Source organism: Anoplopoma fimbria, chromosome 5 (assembly GCF_027596085.1).
Source record: "Anoplopoma fimbria isolate UVic2021 breed Golden Eagle Sablefish chromosome 5, Afim_UVic_2022, whole genome shotgun sequence".
Taxonomy (NCBI): Eukaryota; Metazoa; Chordata; class Actinopteri; order Perciformes; family Anoplopomatidae; genus Anoplopoma; species Anoplopoma fimbria.
In genome coordinates, this window is record NC_072453.1 from 13,367,802 (window position 1) to 13,386,851 (window position 19,050).

Genomic DNA, 19,050 nt, shown 5'->3' on the forward strand with positions numbered 1-19,050 from the left:
GGGGTCAATTTTTAGTTTGGGTACATTGCATTTAAAACAATAGTTCAACATTGATTTGCTGACAAAAGTTAGATTAGAAGATCTGTGCCACTCTCATGTTTGCATGGACCTATAAAGCTACAACCAGCAGCTGATACTTTATGTCTCGTTTAATTATCTGTACAAAGCTAACTGGTTGCCGGCTCCAGCTAAATATATACTGTACAAACATGGTATCAATCTTTTTATCTGATTCTTGACAAGAATGTTCCCAAAAAATAGAACTATTCCTTTAAGATGTTGATGAATGTGCTGTTTCTGAATGAAACATTTTATATCCTGGAAGTCCTCTGATGTGGTCTTTGAAAATAAATCAAAATAACACTCTCACTTTCACTTCAGCTTCAACAAACGCTTACTTATTTCTTCTCTGGTAACTTTGTAAGCAAGCAGTCCAGTGCCCACATGGACCCTACTTGATAAACCGCTTTTCTGAGTTTGTGTGTGTGTGTGTGTGTGTGTGTGTGTGTGTGTGTGTGTGTGTGTGTGTGTGTGTGTGTGTGTGTGTGTGTGTGTGTGTGTGTGTGTGTGTGTGTGTGTGTGTGTGTGTGTGTGTGTGTGTATGAGATTGTGACAGTGCCTCAATTCCTAGGCGGTAATCCTCTCAGGGATATTGCTTTGAGTGGCTGCACCACTGCGCCAGCTTCCTTAATTACACATCTGTGCTGACTTGCTACAACTATAATCTGACATGATGATGCTACATGCAACTACTGACAGCAAGCAGCCTGCATCGTGTCCATGTGGCACAAGTTCCTCTGTGAGATGAAGCCCATGAGGCTTGGCCGCTGACTCACTAGCTAATTACCACCCAGCAGCATGTAATTACTTATTGGGTGCAGATGGGTTAGAGTGCAAGGAGAGGTAGAGTTACAGGGGAAAAGATCACTGGAATGATGAAATAATCATTCATTTGATATATATTTTGAAATCAGTGATGAAAAAGACCATTTTCCCACAACATCAAGACCAAATAATGCTTGTTTGACATTCTGCTATTGTGGTCTGAATCCTAAAAAAAAAGCCAAACGGACTGCATTGGTGTTGTGGCTTTATTCTGAGAATGGTGCAAAGTGCTCTACAAAGCCTCACACCCACTCACACCTACATTCACACACCGATGGAGGCGGAGCTCCCACGAAAGGTGCAGACCTGCACATCAGGAGCAGATTTAGATTTCAGTGTGTTACTCAAAAACATTTATTCAGGAGGAGCCAGGTACCAAACCACCAACTCTGCTATTGCTGAATGATCTCTATTGTATCAATATAAGACTTTAACAATGCCAAATCAGTATATAAATTAAACTTTGCATCTGTAAAACTAAATACAAAGAAGCAGCAAAGGATGAGCCACACAAGTAATTCAGCTATCCGCCAGCTTCTGTCTGCAGTGTGCTGGCCTTTCCAGCTGCCTATGAAGACCCGTTCATCAGCTAGCTAACAATGAGCTCCATAGGGTTCAGGCTGACAGCGCTCTCCGTTTCCTCTTTGGTTCCTCAGTCGCCTTTTAACAGAAAAGTGTTAAGAGGGAAAATAAACCCAGTTCTTATCTCTGCCTGCAGCTGCCCCGTGGTTACACTGCCCCACAAGGCGAGCGCTGCTGTCAATGCTGAAAACGCCGCCGGGGAGGTTGTGTAAAGGAGCTGGGGGATGTGGGGATGGGTGTAAAGGACAGGCATATATGCTGTAACACCCTAACACACAACACAACACAGCAAAGCGGTGGTGCATGCAGAAAAACTGCAAGGTCGAACTTTTTCGCCTGTTAGACAACAAACATCTGCCCTGCTGAAATCAGAGGTGCTGCTCTGTAACGTGACCCTCAGCTCTGACATCAGAGAATTACCCTACAGCGATCAATATTCAATCACAAACATACGGACACATCATATAGAATCAACGTATAGTACAAGAATTAAGCCCTTAGTCCAGTCTCTCAAACACACACGTGCACAGAGATCCTTGGGGAACAGGAACGCTGACATTGCCATTAGCAAAAATACTGTGTTGTGCAAAGGTTAGTGACTTAACCTGATCTGACATTTGGCTTATAGTGAGAGAGTCTATAGGGTGTACATTTTCTCAGTCCAGGATCTGTTCAATTAAAATCAATTTAAAACTGCTTTCAGTTCTCTAAACTTTTTCCTAAGGTTGAGCACAGTCCAATCAATATTTGTGAGCATGAACAATTTTCACTCAGAGCCACAAACTGGAGAAATTACACTGAAACAACGTGATGTGAATATAAGCTGCACAATAGAGAATGGCTGGGAGGCTTTTTAGGGAGGGGAGGGCGGTCTTGTTTTGTATAGAGCAAAAAAAATATAATATAATATAATACATAGACATGTTAAATAGATAAATGCAATAGGATAATGATGTTTTTACATGAATGATAGTCTGATATAAATTGTACTTTTTGTAAATAGCTGACTAGGCAAGGGCAATGTTTGAGTGACACATTAGATAAACTGTGTGGCTGCTCAGTCAGCAGTGCTGTCTTTTGTTTTGCTGAAATAAAACATTTTTGAACTAATGTGAAATAGGGAGACAGGCTTCCTGTTTTATATATTTTAAGGATGCATAAGGTTTGTTGTGTATTGTTTGTAAAAGTTTTGAATTATCTGTACATTTAGTTTTAATGTGTTAGTAGACTAAGGAGACCACACAAAAAGTGAATTACGTTTGTGCCGGTTTGTGTTCTGGATGGTGATAGGCTCTCAGACTAGTTGTGATGTCCCAAATCCTGCTTATACGTATACACCTGAACCTTACAGAGAAACTTTCTCACCTACAACATTTAAAGGGGAAAACATTGCTCGCGTGTCAAATACATCATTCACTGAAGGTCAAACATCCAAGCGAAGTAACAAGAAGCAAAGCACGTTTTTTGAGTGATGGGGAGTTTAACAAACACTGTGTCTTATAAAAGTTTAAGGGCCGTATATAGAGCCAAATAGTTTTCAAGCCAAAGTGGAGAAACCACCTTTGGCTACAGTAGGTTGAGGGCAGTGACACTGAAATGAGATCGCAGTTGCACGACCAAGAATGCCACTTGTTTTAGGAGGCACCTTTCTGAAACAAAAGACCAGCTGGCTCCTCAAAGTCCTTGATTGGAAAGCAAGTTCAAGTGTTTTCTCTTTAGCGGACCATCTTTTTCTCAAAGACCAAAGTGTTCAAGCATCATCAATGTCAAGTGGCGGGACCCTGTCGCCCTGGCAACAGGAAGGAAGCTATTCTGAGCCGTGGGCACTCTGCCACTCCTCTAGGAGCCACAGCCTCATGGTCGTCTTTGACATGGACTTGGAAGGGGCAGAAACTGGCATGTAGTTGCAAGGAGGTGTGTCCTGCTGCTACCAACATGTTACATTTCGACCATTATTTTGGTTATTTATCCCCAAGCATACACTTCAGCTACACTGAAGTAAAGCACATCTAAAGATAGTCGCAGTGAATGTTGAAATTAAGAAATGCTCGTAGCTGTGTAAATTTGCTGTCATAGAGCGCCGAATGTGGGCTCAGCTGTCCTGTCCAGAGCTTCAGTAGTGCTGCAGGACTGTTGGTGTTGAGAGCTGAAATACCATGTGAGAGGAAGAGTCCTGTGACACTTCAGTGTTTCTAGACATTACTATCAATAAGGAATAAACATAACAACAGAGGAGAAAAATGGCAGATAGGGGAAAGTTTTTTAATGAAAAGTTTCTGTTGTTTATAAAAAATACTGAAAGGGAAGTGTTTTATTCCCGTTTCACTGGGAGGTCAGAGATGAGGTTCAACCAGAGAGCAGCCCTGTGGAGTCAGCAGGGAGTCCATGTTTAGCTCACAAACCCTTCAGCAGGTTAGACGCAACCTGAGGGTCTGACCCCTGATCCTCCAGCTGAACGGCGTACTACCCACGTCACCTCTCGATTCAATGTGTGTGCATCTTTTCATTTCACAAACCTCTTCTTTTGTATTTTAAACTACAGCCAGTTTTCCTGATTGGCATCCTATCAGTGTGTTATAAACTCTTGAGAGATCATTTAACACCTCATTAGTATGCCTCACCCACAAGTCAAAGCTTTAATTGCATACCCTACACATCAATTACACTGTAATGTCTCTCATTTCACTGTGTTTTCTTCCCCAAGCCAAGTCGAGACCCAGCTCGGAGAACAACTGTGAGCCAGCAGTTTGTTCAGGCAGCTACGACTAGCAGAGAGAGGGCAGGTTGAATCGACAGGCAAACAAAACACAGACATCCCCAAGGTATTTGTTTACAACAAGCTGCAACCTCCCCTGAGGTGGCACAAGGTACAAAACAAGAGAGGCAAGTCGAGCAGAAATGGTGCTGCTGCCTAATGGCTGCTGTGGATAATTTGGAGCTAACTGTGTGACTCAAATGTGAAGGGACGACATGATTTCTGAAGGTCAATTTTCTTGCTTGCGTCTTACTTTAAAAGTGAAAACTAACTTTTCTGTACATCCCACTGCAACCACCAGCTGATGTGGCTTCAGTCAGGTAGTGTTTTGGCATTCAGATACAGAGCACAACAGACTGATCTGAGAACAGGTGTATCTCGCTGATGTTCAAGTTCAAGCAGGAAAGGAAATTATTTCTTTTCTTTAAAGTAGTTTTTGTCTTCTATAAATAGATTACAGTGAGGGGCTGACAGGGGAGACAACAAACATGGGGGAGACCAAAAACCAGGCATTGTAGTTACATGGACAGCAGTATAAACCACTAAGCCACCTGGACGCTGAAAAAAGTCCTCAATTTGAAAGAACAGTAAGTTGTGTGCAAAACTGCAAGTACCAAAACAACTCAGCCGCAGATGTTACTTACGGGTGCCATCGAAGCGCGTAGCGATGGTGTCCAAAAAGGTGTTCTGTGGGGCCAGGAGGCCCTTCATCACGGGCATCTTGACCCAGATGTGGGACAGCCAACAGCTGGCTGGAGGTCACACCATCCCAGAGGCAAGGCAAGTGGCTTCCAGCTGGTGCAGGAGACTTTGAGGGTGACAGTCCAGTGCCGGCGGGGACACACATTTACAGTCAAAGCGTTCCACCCTTTTCCAAGCGATGCCTCTCCCAAATACAACAGTGCAGTCTCGGAAGACTAAAGGTGTGGGTAGCCTAGATAAGTAAGAAATTAAGAGCAGCAATGACTAGCAGCTTCTCAGTCAGCAAGGCGAGATCAAGTCCAGGTGACGCTGAGATCCAGAGAGCTTCAGATCAGGCAGCCCAGCTGTTGCTTGTCTGCACCTTTCAGCCGGAGGGCTCATTACAGCAGCAACGTGGAGCAAGTCCACTGCTAATTCCATCTATAGGAGGACCCAGAATCTGCAAGACAAAAAATAACAGTGCATGTGTCTAAACCTTGACTCCCTCAGCTCAGAGCTCTGACAAAAAGATGCTGTGCCACAATAGTTGTATCTTCTTGAGCTGTCTCTCTCTCTCTCTCTCTCTCTCTCTCTCTCTCTTGCTCCCATCCACTCCTGTGATGTCCCAGCCAATGAGATACTGGCGTCCTCTGTGGGGACCAGTTTTCATCTGTGGTAGGGGTATGGAGAGAGAGAGAGAGAGAGAGAGAGAGAGAGAGAGAGAGAGGGAGATAGAGCGGAGGTGGGAGGGAGAGAGAGAGTGTGCTTTTGGAGCAGCTGACAGCACCATTACACCCCATAGTGCTACTATCAGCACATGGCTTTTGTGTGCACGTCTGCAAATCAAGGAAAGATGGATTACCTGCATGTCGGTTCATGCAGGCTATTGTATTCAGTTGGACTGTGTGCCATTGTGCTGTTCTGTCATTTCTGACTCAGGGGACATTGTGAAAGCGTGTGTGTGTGTGTGTGTGTGTGTGTGTGTGTGTGTGTGTGTGTGTGTGTGTCTGTGTGGAGAGGGAAAACAATTTTTTCTACATATTTACTTTGCTATGTGAAGGCATGGGGACTGTAGCCCTAAGAATAGCATTCCTAGAGTATTGTTGTGTTAAACGTGTCTCTGCTGGAGGGAGCTGGTCACTGTTGCCCTCCCAGCCCCAACAGTATCCTCATGAGAGAATTAAGGCTCTGGGATAAAAGCCGCTAAGAGCAGATTAAAAGGATAAGCCTGGAGATGTTTTTCATGAGGACTTGGTGCTAAACACACCAAAGGAAAGTTGTGTCTTAAATCACTTTGACCTTAGTATCAAGAACAATTGTTTATCGTATTGTGTTCATTTTGTTAACAGCAGATTTTACAGTAATCAGTGTAAGATTACGCTACTAATAATTCAATCAATGCCATCACATAATCATTTTAAAGTACATTGCGAAGCCTGATAATAAGGGGATGATGATAACATGTCCTTTGCTTTCCGATTTAGATGCAATGCATTAAGATCATTTGTTCATTTCAAATATCCACAAGCTATTTGCCAAAGGTTTTAGCAAATAGGCAGAAGGACTGATTACATTTTCTTCATTTTAAAGTGGATAATAGGATGGTTTTTTTTAAACTGAATTACGAGGTGGAATTCTTTATTTTTCGTCACTGTGTTTTATGAAGAGCTCAAGGATGGATCGAACATCGCCGCTTAGGTTGTATATCTTAATCCAGAAGCTTGAAGCCATACAAACGACAATGAATCATTTTGAAGCTTTATTTAGACCTTTTAGCACCCTCAACTTAAAATTAACATGCAAGTCAAGACCATTTGTTTTCAGTGTTTTTAACTGTCCTCACAATCCTCACAATATATCTCCTAGATCATGCATCAAGTGTGGCTTTATGCAAATTGGGAGTCGAGTAAACAAAAATGGATGAGGAAAGAAATAGAAATATCCAAATTTCTTGTGGGGGCGTCGGAAATATGTGAAAAGTTGAGATTCAGTAGCTGTGTGGGCGTTTCCTCAAGCAAGAAATGAAGTTTGTATTCTTTAGGGGCGGAAAAAAGTTGGTTTTCATCTGTATTGGCAGTCCCGGCAGCAACTGAGACGAGAATAAACAGGTCAAGGAAGATGATAATAGACATTGTACTGTGTACATGTAGTTATTTTCTTTTTAAAAAGCAGCAAGAACAAAATGTGTATATGTGTTGAGACTGATCCATTCTGTCTCTGAGTGATGGAGAACACTATTTTCTGAGATCAACATTGATGTGCTGTCAGTTTCAAAATGATAGAGAGAAAAGATGATTTAAAAAAAAAAAAGAAGCATAATAAACCCATCCAGCTGGCAGCACAGGTGAGCTGCATTTGGAGAAAAAGGGGGGGGGGGACACAACCAGTGAAAGTAAATTACTGGCTCTCAGACTGTAAGAAAGTACTGTTCCCCCTCTCGGATCCTATTCAAGCCCTGGCAGCTCATCACTGCTATTTATTTTTAATGACTTCTCTTCTCGTAGTTCATCCATCTCTGCTTGTCGCTAATAAAGACGCTTATCCATTAAACATGATAACTATCTACTACTCTAATACGACAGGGTGACGCACAGGCGCCAGGTGAAATATGATCCTAACTACATTTCCCACAGTACATAGCTATCTGAGAATTTTCCCAGATTCTATTTTTGGAGATGCTTTAAAAAGGGTTAAATCAAATTTGGATCAATCTTTTGTTATATTTACAAAAATGACTCTTATTTACCACTTTAAAGCTCAATGAAAATCTGCAGCCATAATCCTGATTTAACTGCATTATAGATAAGCTCTGTAGTCGGCATTATTCATTCAACATGCAACATCTCCTCTCTTAATCAAATAGACCCTCCTTCCCTCAGCAAACCCATTGAGAAAACTGGCCTGTCAGTCTCACATCTCGGCTATTCACATTAAAGTAACTCGTGACCGAGCAGATGTGCTCTGAAGCCAACTGTGAGTTAATCCTCAAGGCATGTGAGGATGATAGACACACACCATCTCACTAAACACAGATCAGAGAAAGACGACAATCTGTCACAAATAAACAAATACATGGCGAGAGCGTGGATAAAAAGAACTGGAAATATTTACCTACCATGCTGTCATTATGTCATACCCTGGAACCACACTAATCAGGCACAATAAAAATAGATTTAAAAAAAATGACAAAAGCAGAAAGTCATGGGTTTGAAAGCTTTTGCAGAATCAAACGTTTCATGATTACATTTTTTTAAAACAAAGTGTGTTACTTTTCAACTGCAAAACATCCACAAAGTAACCCTATCTACAGTATTATGAAAAAAAAACAAAAAAACCCATTTGTTTTCACTGATCATTTTTGTGCTGATTAATAAAAACGAGATATTACGTGCTAATTATTGCACTTTAGAGGTACTGGGAGGCAGAATTTGTTGAGAGGCTAAGATAACCAGCAGCTGTTTCCAGCTTCATGAGAAGATAACAGACAGTCATATTTTCAGCTAACTATCACTACTGTTAAAGGTTTAATATCTCCAGAGAGGAAAACAACATCGCAGCCTTGAGTATCTATCTCATGAAAAATACCTTTTTGGCTCCTGTTTTGGCCTAATCACACCATGAAGCCAAATAAAGAGCAAGTAGGGACAAATCTCTGCTGAAATGGGACGTTACTAAAAATATTAGCCCATTTTATGAAAAGGGAGACCTGCAGTAGAGAAGCTTGTCATGCAACAACAACACAAGAGAATTTAGAGGGTCATCACTGATGTGGGCTTTTTCATAAAATGTAATTATGATGCTGGAGACAATATTATAAGTCTTTACTCTCTCTGATCTGCCAGTAAAAAAAAGACCTCTCTACTACATTTACACTTGTAAATGTTTTTATTATTCTGACTTACAATGAAAGACCAGTAATCAAGATGAACACACTAAATGTCAGAGTTATGACCATAGATCCACTGTTTAAATAAAGACAATAAGAACTGAAGTAGACCGCATGAGGCTACTGTAGAAGTCTTAGATATATGACTATCCCCCCCTAGTGGTGACAATAAAGTCCTGACACTACTAATGTATGCATTGGCTCAAGAACAGTCTGACTTAAGTCCACTAAATGCAGGTAGAAACCAGCAAGCTAACCCCGCTGCATGCTGGCATGGGAATCATCCTTCTTCCATCTGTCCATCAGTCTGGTCTTAAAAGGCCCAGAGGACTCAAATAAAGCAGAAACTTGGAGCTCACTCCAGGAGTTCCGATGTACGTTATCTAAATATAGTAATTTAGGAAAGAGAGCTTGATGAGATAAATGACAGTTCTGAAAACAAATGTCAGAAGTAAGTCTTGAAAAATGATGCATCGTGACTAACTAGAGCTATAAATTGCAAACTTATCTTTACATCCAGTGTGTGAATGCCGTCTACCAGAAAAAGCACAAGGGAATACAGAGACAAAACATCTCCGGCTTTTGTGTCCAGATTTTGCTAAACGGAGCACAAACATTATAAATATGTACAGTATATATATATATATATATATATATATATATATATATAGTCTATAAATAAGAGAGTCAACTGTAGGTTGCTTTTCTCTGTTGCATTTCAGCCACACTCCATGATTTAGGCATAAAAGAGGAATATATTTATAGATATAACACTTGCCAAATGTTGATTCCATCTTCACAGGTGACAACACTTATGGGACAACATGAATGTGCTCGTGCCGCAACATTCCACAACACCAGATCGTATCAACTGAAAAGATCATATGTGTATCAATGCTAACATTGAACATGCTTAAGCACTTTTAGTGAGGAGATTTTTTTTCTACACACTATTTTGGTTTCTTTCAGCTGCCTTCAAAACCATTAAAATGTAAGTAAAACACTTTTACTTATGATTAACCCCAGTAATGATCGGCAACCAAACACTAAGATAAGGTACAAGGATTATTTTATGAAGCAGTTCTTATTGAAGGTCCTCAAACATTTCATAAAACAGAACTACGTCAACAGTTTAATAAAACACTTTAATAAAATTATAGATGTGGTCAAGAAAATGAATCTGTCAAATGAGCATTTCTTTTGTGGTATAGAGTTCCAAGGCACAATAAATCATCTCATTCTTGAGCAGAAGATTGACAAACTGTAGACATTTAATTCAGTCAGCGCTCACCACAGAGTCCACATTCTTTGTCTCTGTCTCCACAACAACGGGAGGTTTCAGGAAACGGTTTTACCGAGGAGGAAGTCAGCAAATTCTTTCTTGCGCAACACTCTGTGCATTTTGAAGGTGTTGGGCGAGGTGTTCAAGAAGGTCATCATGTTTGTGCGGAGTTCCTTGAATGCACCGTCGGCCACCAGCTGCACCCTCATTGGTCCGATGCTGCCTTTGATACGAAAGGACTTGTAGACAGCAGACTCCTGCTGGAGACAGCTGTCCAACTGGACGGAGAGAGAGGAGATGCCACTCAGAGGAAGATGATAAAGATCAATTTCATAACAAAGAAAAATAACTAGGTATGCTAAGTTTGTCTTACCCTGTATCGTTGCTCCTCTGTGAGGTTTCTCACACCTTTCAGCTCTATAAAGACCTGGTAATGAGGATCTGAGCCGCCTATCGAATCTCCTACAACACCAACGAAAGGTCATTTGAGTGCAAACTGAACCTGTCCAACCACTTAGAAGACTTCCCACACACACACACAGAAGTCAGATCCCAAATTCTGCTATAAACAAAAGGGGTTTAAGCCAGATGTCTTACCCATGATGCCGCTCTCAGCGCAGCAGTAGTCAACCAGCTGAGCTCCCGGCCAGAGAGCAACCGCTTTCTTCAGAGCATTAAGGAACAACGCCTCCGACACTTTCTCCCCTCGAATGCTCAACATCTGACCCCGTCTGACAAAAGAACATATGTTGCTGTGTCGTTTACTCAAACAAAATCAACATGGGCGGACATTTAATACATCACATGCAGCAAGAGATATGAACAAATGTGCACAGTGACAAAATGTACCTGTACTGGAACTCAACAATGGGACACTGGTTGTGGAATCCAACTACTTTCACGATGTCTCCGACACGATATCTGTAACGCAGCAATGAACAGCGGTAATTTTTAGTTTGTGAAATACCTGGGGTTAAACCTTAGATTGTAGTTCTCAGCATCTTTCAATTTTAACTGCATGTCGGATTGTCTCAAGGATTCTGAGCATGAATCTAGAGATTACACAGCATTATTATACTTGAGATGTTGCTCATTCTATCTTCAGTGCAGAGTGCAGTCGAATGAAACCACATCACAACAATGACACAAAGCAATTACTGAATATAATCTTTCATTTTTTTTTAGCTCATTCTTCTACAAAAGGACAGTTAATCAAATGCATAGTAACTCTTCCTAAAGTTGGTCTATATTTCAGGTATTTACTGCATGAAAATGAAATAAACAGAATTGTCTATATTCAAAGGCCAAATCCTGCAAGAGCACCCACTGTCCTTATCATTTCATTCATCATTAGATCATTTTTTTGGGTTGCAAATAAAATCAGACCTGAAGAGTCCTGAAGCGTTTGTGATAACGAGCTCGTAGTTTTCTCCCTCCTTCACCTCCTCCATCAGCAGCGTGTGAGGCGTCTCCTCCTCCAGGATGCTCTCTGGCAGGAACTCGCAGAACATTGACCGAGGACACAGCATGTAGCGTCTGTTTGGCTCCTGAGGCCACAGGTTCACCCCTATCAGACCTGCAGGGGATTTAATTAGAGATAATGCTTATAACAGGAGATGCAGGGGTGACATGCAAGACTAAAATCTGGTGGGGAACTACTAGAGGGAGGAAATGTTGGACGGTCTTTTCCCCAGAAAGAAAGAAAGTAAGTGACGGTCATTTTTGAAATTTGACATACAAAGACTTTAGGGGGATTATTTTAAAAAGTCACTTTATCTGTTTTTGTATCTCCCACTTCCTAATAGGGTAAAACGCAACTTAGAATTTTGAGGGGCATAACTTCACATGAAAAGACTGTATTCCACAATGCCAATTAATCTAGAGAATATAAATAATAAAGCCACAACACACACTCTCACGTACAGATCAGCAACTTTAACGGCCTGATCATCATTAAAATCATTCCTTGACTGGTCTGAAATAGTCGTATGAAAGAGGGAACAAATCTTTCAGTTAAATCAACATACGTCTCCATAAAGGAAAAATAGCCTATCACTATGAGGGTGCTTTCACACCTAACCTGTTTTGTTTGGTTCAAAAACCAACTCAGGTCTGTTTGCCAGCATAGTTTGGTTTGTTTGCACTGATTTGAAAGCTGTCAATCGAACCCTGGTGTGGTTTCATTTTAACACTCAAAGCGATTGATGCTCTACGAACCACTTCAGCAACACACCATTAAGCTGTAGCCTATATTTCCTCCAGCATTGACGCTTAATAGAGCACCGTGTGACTGCAAACCGATATCATACTTCAACTTTTGGAAGAACTGACCCTAGCCATAGTGAAAGGCGGTGTGTGACTTTGTGAGGTATAAACTATGATAGAATTAGAAGATTATGTTTTTATAATATAACATGATTATAAAAACCTTTTCAAAAAATAGTTGAAATATTAAATAAAATACAAAATTTAAAAAAAATCAAGGTATCAAAAATCTGCTATGGCGTGTGCCCCCCCCAAGCTTGAATGGGCAATGTGCTTAGTTAACACACAATAGGACGTTTGGCCACTTGACCACCAGTGTGTTTCAGGCGCCTACCTTCAGTAGCAGCGTAGAAAGGCGAATAGAAAGGCACTCCCTGGCAGTAGTTCTCCCTCAACATTTCCCCGTAGATCTGATTGGAGCCCGAGTCTACTGCCAGCACCAGGTGGAGGTGAGGCCACAGCCGCTTGGCGATCCCACGGAAACCTTCCTGGAAGTGGGCCCGGAGCTGAGCGGCCCTCTCTGGGTCCGGCTTCATCAGAGCCTCGAGGCTGGACCTCACTTTGGTCTCCAGAGCCAGAGCGCTGCTAATCTTCCCCTTTTCAATGTCTTCAACAAGCTCCTGCCAGCGATCCTGTGGGACGGAGAGGAGAGGAGATGGGATGGAAATTACTTTTCTAATCTTTTCTCCATCAAACTAATTGCCTAAGCTTTTCTTTTGGGCAGCAGGAGCCCGGCACCTGATTCAAAATGCCATCACACTTGCCTAGAAAATGTTCCGGTGGGACTCAAACCAAGTATGCATGAAGAAGACAGAACTTAAGGACTTTTCCACCAAACCAAAAACAGAGTGCCTGTTCGATTTAAAAATTGTCTCTCCTAAGTACAAGACAACTTTCGGGGAATTAATTAATTAATTTCTAGTTAAAACCAAGCATTTATGGAAATATAAAAACAAATAATTTCTTAAATGATTTCAATGATTTTCATGGAACTTTCCACCTTCCGATTCATTCTTATTTACAGCACTTTTATTTCTGCTTTATGTCTCTAATCACAAAGTAGACAATCCCATGATGCGAAAAAGGAGTAAAAGTAACAAGATGGGTGTTTATACATGACATGCAGTTATTATCTGTATAATAAATCATGACATGAGCTTTTCTGTACCTGTAAAGCACTGAAAGCATAGAAGACTGTGGAAGCAAAGTTGGACTCCAGAGTTCCCACACTGGGATCTTTGAGAGCAAACAGGAGATGCAAGTAGAGGGTGTCCTTCTCACTGGGAACCTGAAAGGGAGGGCAACACAATCCCTTAAAAACTGTTCAAAATGGAAAATAATAAACTGAATTTGCACAACAATAAAATAAACAACAAACTCATCACCTCAAAGGCAGCTGCTGGGGTGGTGTAGAGGTTGAGCATGTGGCGTGAGGAGGCTGGTGTGGAGGAGTTCGGTCCGATGGGAATACCGGCCTCAGACTGGCGAAAAGTAGGAGAGTAGAAGAACTTGGTGGTGCGCTGAAGGCTGTCGGTCGCAGGAAAGGCTCTTCCCATGGCATCCAAACACACCGTCACTCCCTGGTGGAAACACATACACAAATATTACAGTTTAATTTGCCCAACATCACAGTACAAGCTACAGCTGGGCCAACACGTCCTCATCATCAAGCTTCACCTGCAGGAAGAACTCTGTGTTGGTGTCCTTGGTGCTGAGCAGCATGGCGCTGGCTCCAGACGTCCCAGAGGTCATTGCCAGGATCAGCGGTTTCTCAGCAATGATCACCTTCTCCTCTCCCGCCGCGATGCGTCTGATGAGCTCGCGGTAGTGCTCGTACGTGGTGATGGGATGACGCGCCCGGAAGTCAACACTGCCTGGAAAATCACAGGGCAGTTTAAAAGGTTTCTGTTTGAGAGTGAAAACTGCCTTTATCAACCCTTTTAACTTTATCATTTTGAAATCTTAATTTCACTTGTGTAGACAGTGAGATGTGGTTTGTAGCTCAGTAGAGACGGTAAGTGGTCCTTTGAGTTGAGGCTATTTATTATGCTGTTCAAAGGTAAATAATGACCCTGCTCATTTCTTAATAGGGTTAAGACCCACAGCTTAATCTTATAACTGTAACTCCACATGATCTGATGTGCACCCTCACATCCTGGCATCTTTGGTGGAATATTCTTCAAAATGATATATTTATACAGATTTGAGAGCATGTTGTTGTAACATATTTTGACTCCCCTCTTACTATTTTGAAATCCAACACAATTTTGAATATTACCATTTACAGTTTATAAAATAGTTTTTTCGGTCTGTAAATATTATATTTCAGTTATTGTTGTTTTTTCTACTGTTTTTTTTTTATTGCTTATTTATAATACTTGGGTTTTTTTTTTTTTTTTTTTTTTTATCTTGTCTTTCTTTACTATGTCTCTTGTGTGCACTTTACTCTATGCTGCTGTAAGCCTGCAAATTTCCCCACTGCGGGACTAATAAAGGATTATCTTATCTTATCTTATCTTATCTTGATGCATTTTCTTTAGCTTACAAGTGTTTTCTTTCTTGTCCTGCCATAATAAGTATTTCCCAGCTGATTTCATACAGGACGTTGGGCTATTTTAACATTTAATTTGACTTTTTAAAAAGCTTGAAATGTGGCTTATATTACTACTTCTTTATAGTGAGAGCTGGCTAATATGATAAGCTGCATATGTCATATTTAAGTAAGTTTGGAAAACTTAAATTGAGACCTACATTGAGTGAGTTGGTCAAACAAGGCTTTTTATTTTATTTTTTAAAAGCAACATGTTTCTTTGTACACCTTTCCATAATTTTAAAATGATTTAAATATATTTAAAATAATATTTTTTAGCAAAAAGATTAAACATTCCCTAGTTTGCATTGTGATAAGATAAGAGATAATCCTTTATTAGTCCCGCAGCGGGGAAATTTGCAGGCTTACAGCAGCGTAGAGTAAAGTGCACACAAGAGACATAGTAGAAGAAAGACAAGATAAAAGTAAAAAATGAAAATAAAAATAAACAAATATTATAAATAAGCAATAAAAAACTGTAGAAAATCAACAATAACTGAAATATTATATTTACAGACAGAAAAAAACTATTTTAACTATTATTTAACTATTATTGCACAATGAAGTGGTGCATGTCTGCCTTACAGTAGAAATATATGTGTTTTGGATTTAGAAATTGGGTCAAACATAAATAAAAGTTGGGTTTTTAGGACATTTTGTGATTATATATAAACTTACAGTATACATAAGGTTACATCACAGAGGACAAATGAGTGTCAGAGGGGTTTGTTGTGCTGCAAAACCAAGTCAAATCTGTCCATTCACAAAAACGCACTCTTCTCTTACCTGTAATGGAGCTGAAGTCATACTCTCTTCCATAACACGTGTCTGCGTTTTTACTCAGCCGAGTCAGCAGAGTCTTCTCCTGGACCTGTTTCACGTTGAGACTATCGGCTTCCAGCTTCTTCCTCTGCCGCCTGCCCAGCCAGCCCACACCCTTCACGGCCACATACTGGCCGAGCAGACCTCCCAGAGTCCGGTTCTGACCCTTCATCCTGGAGCTTATGTCCCTCCAGATGAGCGCCATCCCGGCCAGGGAGCACACCCCGACTGTCCCGCCGAGGACGGAGGGCAGAGACGAGGGCATCTCTGCTGAAAACGACCCTGTTACACAAGAAACATAAGAGGGGCAAATGAGCCAGGTGGAGGCGCTGTTACACCACTTTACACCGTCATGTTTTATATATAACTATATGTTTATTCTTCCATTTAAGCTGTTTACTCCAAACACTTTAATAAAACAATGTTACATCTGATTTATGTGGATTATTTTTAATCTAGTCACTATTTTTTTTTAAATTTAGTTTGTATTTTATTTATTGTACTGTCTGTAAATATTGTATTTCAGTTATTGTTGTTTTTCTACTGTTTTTATTGCTTATTTATAATACTTTTTTTTTTTTCATTTTTTTCATTTTTTATCTTGTCTTTCTTTTTTTTTATGTCTCTTGTGTGTCACTTTACTCTATGCTGCTGTAAGCCTGCAAATTTAGACTAATAAAGGATTATCTTATCTTATCTTATCACAATGCAAACTAGGGAATGTTTAATCTTTTTGCTAAAAAATGTTATTTTAAATATATTTAAATCATTTTAAAATTATGGAAAGGTGTACAAAGAAACATGTTGCTTTTAAAAAATAAAATAAAAAGCCTTGTTTTTTTATTTATTTTCATTTTTATTTTTATCTTGTCTTTCTTTTACTATGTCTCTTGTGTGCACTTTACTCTATGCTGCTGTAAGCCTGCAAATTTCCTAATAAAGGATTATCTTATCTTATTTCCACCAGGTTGTGAATAATAATAATAATTGCACATGTTCAGCTTCATCATAATAAACTTACCCAGGATGAACCCAATGATGGCGACAACACACGACAAACCCGCAACGCGAACCCAAGAGAAAGCCATCTACAGCACAGATTTTAGCTGTTTTCTAACGTGAATAATACCCTGTATGTTGCATTTTTATGACATGCAGAAGAGCCTTAACTTTTGCTTTCTTGGCCTCTTGAGTCGCTTCCGTGTTTTGGTCGCAGCCGGCAGCGCTGATTGGCTGACCGCAGGGTGACGTAGGACGTGTGTGTGACGCGTATCCCGACCGACCCAAACAATTATTATTATTATATTTTTATACAGGAAACTTATAAAAAGTTGGATCTTATTTAGCTGTATGTCATGTTTTCAAATCACAAATATATAAATTAAATGAAAACATAGAATAAATAATTTCACCCACTTTCTTAATGATATTCAGCTATATTCCAAAACTTTCAGGTTGCAAGAGAGAGAGCATCAAATACTGAAATGACCTGATTGTACATATTTTCCTACATTTTTTTCTCCTCCTACATCTAATTTTTTTTCTTAAATACATGTATATACATGTATGTTACTGTATCTTGAAAAAACAAAACTGATCGGGTCCCACTATTGTTTCCTATGTCAAGAAAGGACTTTCATGCTTAAAACCATATTTATTTCATATTAATTCATTATTTACATATTTTATATATACAATAATGTTTCTGTAAAGAATATTTCTGGGAATGTACATATTACACCAGATTGAGGCTTGACGTCTGTAAGTTTTTTGTTTTTCATATTGGTATTGTTTAACAAATAATATTATTTAGTTTTACCCCCAAACAATTTTACCAATTCTTTATTATAAATCTTTAAAACATAATTTGGGAAATGTCAAGTATATAAGTAACATTTTGTAATAAGAAGCCCATATTTTGTTTCTTTGAATTAGGTTTATCTCAACCCATGAACATAATCTGAACCTCAAGAAAGCAGAAAAGTATTAACCTTGAAAATATACAAAAAAAGTTTTTAGTAATCATTATTATATAATTATCATTTACATACAGTTAGTAAAAGGTAATTGTCTGAGTTTATGTTGCCCTGGAGATAAACAGTAATTACAAGCATAATTGATATATTAGCTAGAGAATCTATGATGTGAGCATCAGAGCAGTAACATTAGGAATCTTGTCCAGAGCTTGGAATAAATCCCTTTTGCCTCTGGCTGTTCATTAGTCCACAGAAACCCCTTCATCAGCTCTCCTCCGCAGAACCTGCACAAAGATCAGAGAAATGACTGACACCTTTCATGTCGGCTGTGCTGGAAATTTTCAATCCGATTTGACAGATCTGCTCACCTGTTTCATTTCCACGGCGACAGCTGTAAATGAAAGAGCACAGAAAACTCACACAGTGCACATGAAATGATAGACATATTATTAAGCTTATTTAAGTTGTGTTTTTATTATTATTATATTCCTTTATTGATCCCCATGGGGGAAATTCAAGTGTTGCAGCAGCTCAACTACACAGACAGACAATAAATACACATACTATACAACTACACAGACAATAAATACACATACTATACAACTACACAGACAATAAATACACATACTATACAACTACACAGACAATAAATACACATACTATACAACTACACAGACAATAAATACACATACTATACAACTACACAGACAATAAATACACATACTATACAACTACACAGACAATAAATACACATACTATACAACTACACAGACACAGACAATAAATACACATACTATACAACTACACAGACACAGACAATAAATACACATACTATTTTGTTCTGTTTTTGGACTAACCTGCCCAATAAGAAGAGGGTAACCCCACAGGTCCATTGACAGACAGCTCAGCCAGCCACGACACCTCGGCTGGGTCGTCGACAAATAACTCCACTGGCTCGTCCACACAAAGCTCCAACTCTGCCACAGTAAACATAAACACAGAGATGTTCAATGCATCCTCATGATTTCAAGCAACAAGCAGAAATAAAGCAGTTAATGAAACTATTCAAATCTTAATTTGCCCTTTTAGCTTGTTCATAATCTGGTGGATTTGGCAAAACTCTAATTGTTCCCTGTACTCTAAGTTTTTATATTTATTTTCATTATCATTTATTGTGAAACCTTTAGTGGAATAGAGTATTCAGGAAAGGAAGTAAGATGACGGCTGACAAATTTATTTGACCACGGAAAGCTGCAACATTTTGGAACATGTTTTTTCCCCTCCTGACCTGTGACTTTATCTTCCTCCTCCTCCTCCTCCTCCTCC

The 19,050-nt window shown here is 39.7% G+C and overlaps 2 protein-coding genes and 1 long non-coding RNA gene across 3 annotated transcripts in view; all 3 read right to left on the reverse strand.

The window, feature by feature from the left end:
- LOC129091229 (potassium voltage-gated channel subfamily H member 4-like) overlaps positions 1 to 4,942 on the reverse strand; it is a 33,941-nt gene extending 28,999 nt beyond the window's left edge. The window contains exon 1 of the mRNA XM_054598768.1: positions 4,867 to 4,942. Coding sequence (XP_054454743.1) covers positions 4,867 to 4,942 — 76 coding nt within the window. The remainder of the gene's footprint in view (positions 1 to 4,866) is intronic.
- Positions 4,943 to 9,891: 4,949 nt separating this feature from the next.
- Positions 9,892 to 16,940, reverse strand: ghdc (GH3 domain containing). Its single transcript, XM_054599193.1, has 11 exons — positions 16,770 to 16,940; positions 15,713 to 16,030; positions 14,014 to 14,210; positions 13,722 to 13,916; positions 13,505 to 13,624; positions 12,671 to 12,968; positions 11,458 to 11,647; positions 10,921 to 10,992; positions 10,669 to 10,802; positions 10,445 to 10,533; positions 9,892 to 10,349 (listed from the first exon to the last, which is right to left on the reverse strand). Exons 1-11 carry the CDS (start codon positions 16,834 to 16,836, stop codon positions 10,128 to 10,130), a joined length of 1,902 nt encoding a protein of 633 aa, XP_054455168.1. The 5' UTR covers positions 16,837 to 16,940; the 3' UTR covers positions 9,892 to 10,127.
- A 459-nt stretch (positions 16,941 to 17,399) lies between these two features.
- Positions 17,400 to 19,037, reverse strand: LOC129091602 (uncharacterized). Its single transcript, XR_008531226.1, has 3 exons — positions 18,582 to 19,037; positions 18,093 to 18,115; positions 17,400 to 18,008 (listed from the first exon to the last, which is right to left on the reverse strand). It is a non-coding gene; the product is annotated as an uncharacterized LOC129091602 (long non-coding RNA).
- Positions 19,038 to 19,050: the final 13 nt, after the last annotated feature.

Coding starts and splice junctions, on each gene's coding strand:
- ghdc (XM_054599193.1), bottom strand. CDS start 16,836: ATGGCTTTCTCTTGGGTTCGCGTTGCGGGTTTGTCGTGTGTTGTCGCC. Junction 16,031..16,769: donor CATCATTGGGTTCATCCTGG/GTAAGTTTATTA, acceptor CTTGTGTAACAG/GGTCGTTTTCAGCAGAGATG. Junction 10,534..10,668: donor CGCTGAGAGCGGCATCATGG/GTAAGACATCTG, acceptor TTGGTGTTGTAG/GAGATTCGATAGGCGGCTCA.